General features: G+C 40.7%; 1 protein-coding gene across 1 annotated transcript in view; it reads left to right on the plus strand.

Annotated features, from left to right (window-relative positions):
- ITGA8 (integrin subunit alpha 8) overlaps nucleotides 1-13,164 on the plus strand; it is a gene marked incomplete at its 5' end in the record, with an annotated part of 168,629 nt that overhangs the window by 99,703 nt on the left and 55,762 nt on the right. The window contains 3 exons of the mRNA XM_080917558.1: nucleotides 1,228-1,375; nucleotides 6,260-6,352; nucleotides 10,911-10,990. Of these exons, the coding sequence (XP_080773684.1) occupies nucleotides 1,228-1,375; nucleotides 6,260-6,352; nucleotides 10,911-10,990 (321 nt within the window). The remainder of the gene's footprint in view (nucleotides 1-1,227; nucleotides 1,376-6,259; nucleotides 6,353-10,910; nucleotides 10,991-13,164) is intronic.

The following is a 13,164-nucleotide window of genomic DNA, read 5'->3' on the forward strand; positions in this document are numbered from 1 at the left end:
TGTCTAAAGGATCTCTCCTCTCCTCTCCTCACCTCTCCTCTCCTCTCCTCTCCTCTCCTCTCCTCACCTCTCCTCTCCTCTCCTCACCTCTCCTCTCCTCTCCTCTCCTCTCCTCTCCTCACCTCTCCTCTCCTCTCCTCACCTCTCCTCTCCTCTCCTCACCTCTCCTCACCTCTCCTCTCTTCTCCTCTCCTCTCCTCACCTCTCCTGTCCTCTCCTCTCCTCTCCTCACCTCTCCTCTCCTCACCTCTCCTCTCCTCTCCTCTCCTCTCCTCACCTCTCCTCTCCTCTCCTCACCTCTCCTCTCCTCTCCTCACCTCTCCTCTCCTCTCCTCTCCTCACCTCTCCTCTCCTCACCTCTCCTCACCTCTCCTCTCCTCTCCTCTCCCCTCCCCTCCCCTCACTTGCCCTCTCCTTCCCTCCCCTCCCGTCCCCCTTCCCTACAGCTCACTCTCCTGCTAATATGTGTTCTCAGTGATAAGAAGGAACTGGGGACCTTTCATTCTTGTTCCCAAGGCAAATGTTGAGTTTGCAAGAATTTTGGTAGCTGGCCACTCTGTGTGTTGATGGCTTCAAATTGGTCACGCTGTGGGGGTGGGGGGGCACAACACTGGAATCCACAAATGATATGTATCAGTTTTATTTTATTTTTTTAGGACAAACTGTTAAATAGTTGCTTGCACACCATGGGACATTATCTTACCTTTCCCATTCAGAAATTGTTTTCTTAAATGTCCTACAGACCTTTCAGAACCATTTATCTACCTTCTTTCTCAGTCCTAGCCTGACATTTACCAGCTTCTCTCTCTTATTTTCTTGCCAAATCATTGTCTTTCTTGGTTGGTTGGTTGGTTGGTTGGTTGGTTGGTTGGTTAGTTTTTAGAAGAATCCTGCTATATAGTTCAATAGTCCAGGATGGTCTCAAACTTCCAATTTTCCTACCCCAGTCTCCTGAGTATTTAGATTTTCAGGTTTTCTTTATCTTTCTGCTAAATCATTATTTTTCTTTCTTTTTTTTTTTTTTTTTTTTTTTGTTTTTGTTTTGAGACAGACTCCAACTACGTAGCTCAGTAGTCCAGGACGGTCTTAAACTCGCAGTTCTCCCACCCCAGCCTCCCGAGTGCTTAGGTTTTACAGGCACACATTCTTTACATTTCTTAAATAGAATATTCATGAAGCCAGTGATGCAGGGTTTGCATAATCATTCTTTTTTAAACATATTTTTAGAGATAAGCATCAGATAATTATTGGGGATGAAAATCACCTAATGCTCATAATAAATGCGAGAAATGAAGGGGAAGGAGCCTATGAAGCTGAACTCTTCGTTATGATCCCGGAAGAAGCAGATTACGTTGGGATCGAGCGCAACAACAAGGTAAGGCTGGAATCCAAGTAAATATTTAGTCCTCTGAACAAGGCTGAGTCTTTCCTCCTAAAAGAGGTCAGAATTGTGCCTTCCTTTGTCATCTCATAATAGCAACAAGCCAGGGAGAAGATGGGCTGTGAAATATTAAAGTCTCTTTCTGCCACAGTACAAAGATAAGTTAGCCAAAGACCAGGAGCTGAAGCAAGGCAGAGAAAAGACCAACCAAAGAGGCAGACGACTCATTCCTCAGGCTAACCCCATCGCCTCATTGCCTTTGCAATCCCTGGTTTGAGTTCCTCTAAGTTCCAAGCAAATCGGAGGAGGTCTGGCTTTTATTACTGGCGACAGAAGAAGAGCCAACTGGTCCTGCTGAGCACTGATAACAGGCTGGACAGTAACTGCAGAGGAAACAAGCTCATTTGTCTTTCTTCTTAGTCCGAATTGTTGGGACTGAGACCAGAGAGGGGCCTAGTGTACCAGTTGTCAATGTTGCTGTTTATTGAAAAGGTATAGGTGTTATTTATGACCTTCCCGGCCATTACCAGAACATGATTCTAACCATTCAGTGTGTCCTGGGAACCTGTCCTGTTCTTAATCATTTGGTCTGAGAAAACATTCTAAATAGGCCAGTAATCCTAGCAGGCACAAAGCTCAGGCAAGTGGACCCATGAGTTGAAGACCGGCCCATGCTACAAATCACATTCAATAAAAAGACGGAAACAAACAAACAAAAGCATCCTTATAAATGCTTGATAGACTGAAAGTTTCCCCATTTCAGAGTATTTGAGACATTCAGTTAAGAGAAGAAACTAAGGTTCCCACCCTTTCAGGGGCATAAAAATAACACAGGCACTCAGTAAACGCCTGCTGATGGATTTATGTAGCTAAAATTTATTATGTGTCTACCACTTTCTCAAGACCGCATTTTTAGAAGGAACTTTCACAGTCTAATGACTGAACTTTGTCGTAGAAAGGGATCTGTCTGATGCAACGTTACCACTGTATAAGCCTTTTAAAAAATATGGAGACAGAGCCTTGTGTGGAAGTGTATCCCTACAATCCCGTCACTTGAGAAGAGAGGCAGAATGATCACAAGTTCAAGGCCAGCCTGGAGATAGAGGAGCCTGGAGACAGACAGACAGGCAGATAATTGGGTGAGGAAGAAAAGGAAAGACAGGGAATGGATAAGTGAAAGAAGAAAGGGGGGGGGGAAGCAAAAAAAAAAAATTAGGGGACAAAAATTCTCTATTTCCATTTCTAGTCTCATGGATTTTTGTATTTGTTGAATTATTTTCTCAATTAAATTTTTTTAAATTTTGAACCAAACAGCAACCAAGTATCTTTAACGCTTAAAATCATTATGCATTTCTATTGAAAAAGCTGATTTAAAAATATTTCCACTCATCAGGTTGTGTCCCAAGCCTTTTCCTACAAATTATACAAATAATAAAACAATTTTAAATGGTCATGCAGAAGTATTTGAACCCATCCTCACTGGCAGCAAAAACAGTTAGAGAAACAGTCTTCCTGGTCTTCTTCAGTTGCCCTGGCATTTCCCTTCCTCCACTGCAAGCCTTAACATCCCTTGGTATTCTCATTTCTCCGAGGACTGATCTAAAATCCTCCTGTCTTTCCTTCCTCCAGTTATGAGACTTTACACTTGTTCCTCTGTTGAAGTTATTTCAGTATATAAAAACCAGAGGGTAGTGCAATGCATCCCACACATCCATGGTAGACTTTCGATTGAAAATGCCATCTTGTGATAAACCCTCTGCAAGCAAGAGGAATGAAAGAGAAGAGGAGCTGAAGAGATGGCTCAGGTGCTAAGAGCACTTTGTTCTTATAGAAGACCCTGTCCGACCCTACCAGCCTTATGAGCAGCTCACTGGCACTTTAACTCCAGCTGCTGCTGAGCTGACAACCTCTTCTGACTTTCACACATGTCTATAAACACACGTGAGCATAGGCTCACCTCCACACACACACACACACACACACACACACACACCTCAGATTCCAGCTCTAATTCATAATAATTAAGACTACTAATGACTGCAGTGGTTATGAAAATCAGCATAGACTGTGCAGTTGGGATGGTCTGGGTACTGCTCTGAGTTCTTGCATGCACTGAATTTACATGAGTATGATAATCACCTCACAGAAGCAAATTTGTTCTAGGTTTCATAGATAAGGAGACAGCAGTGTGTGCCAGTTTATGATTTGTTGTATTGCAAAACCAAGACTCGGGTACCAGTAAGTCCTGTCCCTACAAGCTTAGATGCTACCTTCTCCAGGACATCCTCTCTGAATGCCTAAATATGCATGCACATCTTTCTTAAATCCTACTTTCTAATTAAGAAACAAAAACCCACCAAACTCTTCTGCAATTATGTTTCCATTGGTGGCTACAAGTCACCTGTTAGAATTGTTACAATGGCTGGAAATTCAGTAAGGACTTGGGAGTCTTGTTTACCTGGTAAGAAACAGCCCCAAGATAAATATTTTCAGTGAATGAATAAAGGAGTGAGTAATAGTCTAAAAGCTATAAATGGATTAGTACAAAAATGTCCCTGGAACCACTGAGAAAAATAATCTAGAAATGTCTAGAAAAACAATTGATGGTCTGTATTTTCGTCAGAGAGAGGAAATAAAAACTAAACAAAGAAAAGAGGGTGGAGGTGATATGGGAGGGAAAATGTTTCGCCATTGATATCAACTGCTTGTTGAAAGCTAGGATCAGGCAAGATGGCTCAGCAGTTAAGAGCATTATTGTACTTGCTGAGGACCTGTGTTCAGTTCCTATCACCAACATATTAACTCAAAACTATCTATAACTTCAATGCCTTCTTCTGGCCTCCTGGGGCACCAGGCTTGCAGGACATATACATACATACAGGCAAAATACTCGGAACCCATAAAATAATTTTTAATTTAAAAATACAACTTTTAAAATACTTGTCAAATTTATTAACTGTAGAAATGAAATCCCTTCATTACAGGCAAGGGGCATATGGATATTTGCAAAAGCTTTTTAGTTTTGTTTTGCCTTCATAGGGATTAGTAATTTGGGGGGGGGGGACATTTCTGTATAGTCACTCTTAGTTATGAGTTCTAAAGATGAATACCGGACACCTACCATTAAGTAAAGAGATATTATTACTAGCTTTGGAAAAACTCTTTTTAGCTCTTTCAGGATAAGTAACATGGCTTCTTCAAGGTATTTGTAAAAAGCTTGTGTTAAATGGTGCCTCTCAGTTTCCTCTGTGTGTGTATGTGTGTGTGTGTGTGTGTGTGTGTGTGTGTGTGTGTTCGTGTGTGCGCATGTGCAAATGTGTATGCCTGGGTAATTCTCAGAGTGGGTATCTCCTTGTAATCTCATCTTTAGGAGGCAATATGTGAGTTGTTTCTGCTCTATACTGTAGACCCTGTTCCAGACGCTGGGACAGGACGGCTGCCAGTACCCCTTGCCCCCCTAAAGCTTACACACTCAAATGCATAGAGAATAGAATTCCTCATGTAGAGACTAGAGGGTTTTGTTTTGTTTTGTTTTCCTTTGTTTTGGGGAGGGTTGGAAGGGGGGTTGTGTCCCTAAAGTAGAAAGGAACAGAGAAACATTTCTAAGGCTTTTACTTGAAAACCTGATATTGTTTTCTTACATAAAAATGTCAGAAACACTAACAGATGGACAAAGAATTGTTGCACTAGAAAGCTTCATGTACTTAGCTCCCAGAAGCCCCTTAAAGGGTGCACCATGATGAAAGCCATCCACGAGACTTTCGTACCTTTGGAGATGATGGTGGCAGCCAAACAGTTTGATGGCATATAGTGAAATGGTAGAGTATGTAAGAAGTTGTCTCCAAATACACCATCGGGTTTTGAAAGATGGAGAGGGAATTGGGGTGGGAAGTGAGGGGTGGTTTTCCCGACCACTGGCTTTAGCACAAAGACGTAGGTGTGCCGGAGAGGCGCAGGAAGCTGCACCGAGAAGGCTTGAGAGTTTTCCAGCAATGAACAAGAACCGTCACACTGGAGTTTTCACAAATCCTAAGCCAGGTAGGAAGTTCCAGGAGGGGCATCGATAGGAAGAACCAGTTAAACATAAATCTGAAATATTAGTCAGAGGACATGGTGGGGTACCGTACAGGCGGGACTAATAAATCAGCGTATGTAGCACAAAGATATGAAAATGCCTCACTGAGACCTGAGAGGCTTTGGTGGGTTCATGCATGAAGTCCAAACTCAGGGAGCCAACACCCCCTTTATATTCATTCAGACATATGTGTGCTTACACACACACACACACACACACACACACACACACACACACACCAAAAAAACAACAAATATTTTTTCAAAAAAGAAAATTTCATAATAAAGCTATTCTTTGTTATTCTAACCTAAGATTTTTTTAAATCACATCTTAAATATTTGAAAGATTGAACACATCTGATAGAATCTTCTTTAAATTCCTGTGATATGCAGAAATCTGGGTTCAAGGCTGTTCCCCTACAAAGGGCCAGGGAGACATAGCTGCCCACTTCCTGTTACTTCTCTCCTGTGGGATTAATGTACGGACTACAGCTGTTTGCTTTTCGATCTTAATGCTCTGAGTTTAACACTGAGGTTTAGTGAAAATACAAAATGTTCGAATAAATACCAAATACTGTCCGAGCCTCTTACGCCACAGCAAAGCATGTCTTCACACGACTTTTTCTCAAGTTGAACTGGTACAGGATTTTGCTCTTAGCCAATGGCAGCAGATTAAGTGCGTGCGGCGTGACCCTCACAGGTGTTTGAAATCAAGGGGGGCGCTCAGGCCTCCTACACTGCACGCCACAGGATGTAACTCCTTCTGCCCCTGAACTCCACAATGGTGTTCTTTTCTTCTTGCAGGGACTGAGGCCCCTGAGCTGTGACTACAAGATGGAAAACGTAACCAGGATGGTGGTGTGTGACCTTGGGAACCCGATGGTGTCAGGAACAAATGTAAGAGAGTGTCCGTAGTCCTTACTGATCTCAGGCTAATTGGATTTTACAGAGGACTAGTGGAAACCTCTCCAATTAGCACTTGGCAAGCAGCAGCTAAAGCAGACTGGGCAGGAAATTGCCACTGTGGTGGGACTTAGCATTTTAACCTACCGGGGTGATAATGGCAGGTCAGATACACTTTCTTGGCTTTCACACACTTTCTCTGTAGACTACAGGAGGGTAATGGCCGCGTTTGCACCTCGGGGTTTTGCCTTTTATTCTTTTCTTTTAATTCCTGGTATATATTTTTAAATGATATTGCTAAGTTTTAAAGCTTTAAAATAAGCTACTTAGGAGGGCTAAGGATGTAGCCACTTGGTGGAACACACACAAAGCCCTGGGGTTTGATCCCCAGTACTGAGTAAGCTATCCAACCAGGAGTGGGCTCACATTCCTGCAATGCCCATACTCAAGACTGGGCAGAAAGAGGAGTATTTGTTCAGGGTCAGATCCAGCTACAGTGAGTTCAAGGCCAGCATGTACTGTATGACACTTGGTCCAAAGTGGGGGAGGGGTGATTTTAAAATATATTAGCAAAGAAAATTCTATTCCAGTGTGCCTTTCATATGCATATGACAGGATCTTTACCAGGTCTGTGTTTGAAAAGGATGTTGAGAGAGGTCCAGCAGGAAGAGTGCTCAGTGCTTTCTTCCCAAGGATTAGAGTTCAGTTTCCTGCACCTATGTGGGGTAGCCCACAACCAATCTATAATTCTAGCTCCAGCGGGTCTAACCCCTCTTCTGGTCTCCATGGCCTCCTTTGTCATCCACACACATGTGACATACACAGACACACATACAAACGCATCAACCAATCAATCACATTTTAAACAAAATATATTGAAAACTAATACAAAGGGATTGTAGCAATGAGAGAAAACAAGCTGACGAATGATCTCGTGAAAAGAGGAGCTGACTAGGAATAACTCTCAGGCAGGAAAGTTCCTTTATCCACCTATAGTGTGAGTGTGGAAGAGCAATGCCTCATAATAAATAGAGCAGTAGAAATTTTGAGGTCAGGGAACAGATTCTGAAATCTGAAAAAGTTACACAATTAAACCAAAATAAAGAGAACTCAGTATGATCTTCTGCTTGAAATTGGGTATCTCTGTCATCAGTGAAATTGCCAGTTTGAAAAGAACCTTGTGAGAATTTACAATGAGACCACTTGCCTGGCTGACTCTAAACAGTGCCGCCCTTTGGCCATCTTTAAAGGGAGCTCTGGGGTCATTGTAACTTATCCTGGGCATCCCTGAGGGGGTCCAGAGTCTTACATTTCAAAGATGCTGATAAGTCTTCTAGCAAATAAATCTTTCATTCCAATGCTCTCAAACCTGAGTATCTGTAACACTTTCTTAAATAATATCTCTTCCCAACTTATACTTCAGGACAGTGTGTACATCAAATAAATAAAGTTTTTTCCTCTTTATATTATCACGAGGCAGTAACCTTGGATATTTATAAAATGTGGCAAGCTGGAATACTATAAACCTACTTCTTCTATAAAAAATATAAAATCAGTTTCATGCAAGTCAAATTCCCATAATTAGTTCCCATGGTTTGAATGTCTTCTGTGTTCCAAGCCCAGCACCAGAGAATGACTACTTTAATGTAATCTTACTGCATTTCATGTATCTTCTACACAAGAACACTGTGGCCTGGAAAAATAGAACACGTTGTCCGACATCAACCTGATGATGAAAGGCAGAAGCAGGATTCCAACCAGTCCTGACAACAGAGCCCATCTTCTCTCTGGTCCACAATGCTGTGGAAGAACTTGAGTGAAGCTAATGAACAGCAGATGGGATATTTACAAAGGAGATACGGATGATAGGCTGAACCCCCCTCCCCACTAGCATCCTCTTAGAAACCAGCAACCCCTCTTGATATGGTAGAAAGATATTTGCCTGAAAAACAAGAAGAAACCAGATTGGCGTGAGGGTATTGACGTAGACATCTATAGACAGAGTCACTCAACTTGTTCAGTATGGGGAGAATTAAATCTAGCCTGCAGATGGTCTAAAATCACCAACGCCTGTGACTAAAGATGAACCAAAAGCTGCCCGCCAGTGCCATACTGAGAAAAAGGTGGAAATGGCAGAACAGTCTGAACCATGGACGTGTTTATGTGAGAGGCCATCAATCCATTTTACCAGCAAATAATCTCTAGAAAGCAGGGAAGTAAATTGTTTAGATTCTTATATCTCTGGGTCCCTAGTAGAAGAAACCTAATAGGTTTCTTATCTTGCCCTTTAATGCCCTCGAACACATCTACATTTATTGCTTTCTGCTTTGTTATTAAACATGTTGATTCACGTGCGTTTTCCTTTTATACTTTGCAGACACTCTGTGGTCATGGAGTAGAGCAAATTACAGATGAACATGTGGTCCTGGCATTTTAATAAATAATCTACCAGGAACATTTATTCCAGGCCTAATATTTAAAAAAAATGTTTCCAAATGTTAAAAAAGTGACTTTAATTTTAATTTAATCTTGTCTACCCAGCAATCAGAAGTCTGTCTTCTAATTTTTTAGAGGGAAAAGTTGTTTACGTATAGCTGCCATGGTGGCATAAAATAGTTATTTTATACGAATAAGGTCCATAACTTGCAAATTTCTCTAAAAAATAGCAAGACAGATGGGCCCAAAACTTCTTAGTTAATATATGTGATTTTTAAAGATATTTATTCTATTTTATTTATGTGTATAATGAGAGAGTAGGCCCATGGAGGCCAGAAGAGAAGGAGCAGCAGGGGCTCTTAAACACTGAGCTATCATCGCTCCAGCCCTGCTGTGACTATTACATACAGGAATTTGTCACATCTTTCTTTGTCAGCACCTTATATGAACTTCTCCATAACCGGAACCAACTTCAGGGAGCCTTCATCATGATATAGGGGGACACACTCTCATTCCTCCAACGATTGTTGTTACACCTTTGTTGGTGTACCACCATATGCCTGCTACTTAGAGAATGTGTCAGGTGAGATAATATGAAAATGCATTGTTTCTAGCAACACTGTAGGTGGAACGAGAACTAAATAGTTATGGAGACAGAGGATGAGGAAGGAAAACATTACTGTGTCAGGTCATAACATCAGCCAATTCATTACCCTTCTTATCCTGGGGAGATTCTAGAAACTCGTCAAACAGAAAAAGCAAGACAAAGTAAAAATAAAAATCTTCCAAATAAGAGAGAAGAACACATTCAGAGGTCTAACTGAAAATGGACATTTCTGAAAGAGTAATCCCTCCCTAAGGCATAAACTACTACATATGCTTTATAAGCAAGACTCATGTGCTCTTTCCAGCCAGGCACTTTGGGACAAGCCTTAAACCAAGCACTGGGAAGGCAGATAGAAAGGTTCCTGGGACTCTCATCCTGTGAGAGATGCTGTCAAATTAAAACAGAAATAATGATGCAGAAAGAGACGTTCAATATCAACCTCTGGGTTATACACACACACACACACACACACACACACACACACACACACACACACACACACACATACAAGATGCCAGTGCACATAGTCTAACCACACCGGGCAAAGACCGTGGGAAGGAGGATTTATTATAAATTATTGTAGGTCATTGCTGCTGGTTCTCAGTACCATTGCCTTGTTCCCGGCTTGACTCTCACTGAAGTAGCCGTGAGGACTGTTTCTGTAATCTGCCTCACAGGGATTGAAATCCCATCTCTGTCGTTTATTTGTTTTGTTCCAGGAGCAGGGTCTCAGTTGCTCTAATCCTCAGTTAGCTTTGTATTCGAAGATGTCACCATAACTATCCCTACTTAACAGAGACTTTGATTTCCTGAGATAAGGCGAACAGGAGTCAGAACAATCCTTGGATGAGCAGGTAGCATGTAGCATCATTATGTATACACACAGTACCATGGTGTATGTGCTAGTTTTCTCACCCAGATTCCCCATGGGCTTTCTGTTCTCCATGGAAGATTCTAATTTCAGGACACAAATATACTAAGAGCAATTTTTTACAATTTTGACAATAAAGGAGAATAAAGAAACCCACACAGCCAATACCCCAACCTAACTATAGCAATAGTAATTTTGCTTGTGTGGACTTTCCAAACCATAGCTAACATGCATGACACACCAAAGGCTGTACGTTTCATTCTTCGTAGAGCATCACTAAAAGTATCACCCACCTTATGGCACTGACGCCACCACTGTATCTCTACAAGTCTCTACAAGTGGACCAGCATCTATGGAACATAAGCATCACAGCTCTCCACATCTTACATATTTGTATTGTTAGGATGTTTGTACCAGGAAGGAAAAGAATAGAGTATAAGAACAGAGAGAGGGGAGAACATGTATTGAACTGAATCTTCTGGGCCCTATGGTCTCATTGCTGACTTCATATCTTCTAGACATCCAGAACAGGAGATAAAGGTTGGAATAGAGGTTACTAAAGAGAAACTGTCACACTGTGTATGGGGTCCTCCTGTGAATACCTTTGTGTCCCATGTGTGTGTGTTTTTTCTTTCTAGTTTTCTCTGGGCCTTCGATTTGCTGTTCCTCGTCTTGAGAAAACAAACATGAGCATTAGCTTCGATCTCCAGATCAGAAGGTGAGACTTCTACACACTTACTTTGTTAACGTCACTCCTTTCAAGTGAAGAGATTCACGGCAGCCAATGGCCTGCATGTGAAAATTTCTCCGCAAATGAGAATCTAGACTTTCACAGCCCCACTCTTCTTTATCATTCTCAGTGATTTCAGCCATTTTTGGTATTGTGCATTTTGAAAGAGATTAAATAATATAGATCAGGGTGTAAAATGGTCAGCTTTTTGTCTTGAACAACTCTCCAGTTCTCCTGATTCACCTCTACTTTTCCTCCTTCCAGACACAGAGCTGTTGCGTTACACTATACAGGACTGTACTATGTAGTATATATAGTACATTATATTACGTATATAATATATATATAGTACATATATAGTATATAGAGCATATTGTATATAGTACTATATATAATAGAATAAGGTACTGAACCAAGCTTTACTGTATGCATTCAGTAGCCAGTCATCAGCTAATCCCTGAGGCCAAATCTGAAAAACAAAACACGTCTTGAAGTGCAATTTATAATTTCCTAAACATTCAAAAAGGACTGAGTCTCAGAATGGTCTGATTGCTTGTTCTGTCCTAGGTCAAGTGACATAGCACTGTTTGATGACGGGACCATTCTCTACCAACCTTGAGACAGCTGCCCGTGGGTGACCTATTCAAATATCTGGCCATGACTTTGCCCTTTCGTTGCCTATTCTGTTTATTGTAGCCAGAGATATTTCATGAATACAAAGACCTAAAGAGAAATAAAGCATGCAGGCAGGGATTTCTCAGATATAGACTTCAGTGCAATGAATTTAATGGTTTTAGACTCATTTAAAAAAGAAAATAAAATAGATGTAATGTGATATAATTAATATTTAAAATATATGATATGGTATAACTGTCTTGTACATGAGCCATTCCTTATTGAAAAATATTAATCTGACTAATAAGATGCCCTTATTAGTACATTTTTCCTTTTTTGAGTTAAGCATTTTAAAAGCTTTGAAAACATTTATATGGATGTCATATGGTACTTTCTGTGATAATTTATGTCTTGCCTAGTATATGGAACCCTTGTTGCAACCACATGAATAGCGGTAAACTTGGTGTCTATTACTTGTTTCTCAAACACTATGTAATTTACCTTAATATGTTGTAGGACAAAGGGACATTAGAATGTGATGGATTTTATGATAATTAATCTGTATGGCAGATTACTTTCTTACATTAATGAAAGCTATGGCTTAGAGAAACCTTAGGATAAGAATGTAACTGATTAGATCTAAATGAGTTAGTACTTCCTTTCCCTGTCCCCACTCAAAGCCTGATCTAGCCTTCTGAGGAAAGAAGTCTTCTAACTGACTTAGATGTTCATTTCTCATCATAGTTGGCTCCTTCTTGGATGTAAGTGGTTTTCTGGTGACTCATTGAACTTTAAACTTTTTACCTATATTTATGATGGGGTCTGATTTTCTTGTAATAATTCTTCATTCTGGCCAAAGATTATTAAGCCAAATCTTCACATCCACCAAAACATATATTTCCCCAAAGGTTCACACGGCCTCCAAGTCTTCCATTTTTAAAGTCCCCATAAGTGTGTATTACCACGCTTAAAGAGAAGAAATCTTAAAATGAAGGCTTTGACATCTCCTTAGACAGACGCCTGAAGCTTCTGCTTCTGTTTCTCCCCATCAGTGTTGATGTCATTTATCCTTCATGGGCATAAAGCCTGCGTCACTTGGGGGAAGACACTTCTTTCATAAAAATGCACACCCCTCATCTAGGAGGACCATCCAGGACTAAGATACAAAGCAAACCCATTGCTTCCCTCTTGATTTTTATATAAGAGAATTAACGCAAACTGTTGCTTACCAAAGAGGCAAGAGATCCTAAATGATGTCCCAAGTTGGCATCCCCAGAATCTATCAGGCAGACCATAGTTTAAACAATAAATTTATCAATGAAGGATTGAATCTGATGGAATCAGAAATGATAAAACTTTCAACCTTCCCCTTCTTCTAAAAACAAGTCATAATCATATTTTATTTTTGCTCAAGACAATTGTAACTTTTTTGAAAATTATAAAAATGCAGGAAAAATTCCTTTGGATATTCATCAGGGATCAAATTCCCAAAAGCACTTGAGCAATAAAAGAATTTGAGGAACCTGAATAAAAATACTCCAGCATTT

The sequence above is a fragment of the Micromys minutus genome (assembly GCF_963924665.1).
Source record: "Micromys minutus genome assembly, chromosome: 6".
Lineage (NCBI taxonomy): Eukaryota > Metazoa > Chordata > Mammalia > Rodentia > Muridae > Micromys > Micromys minutus.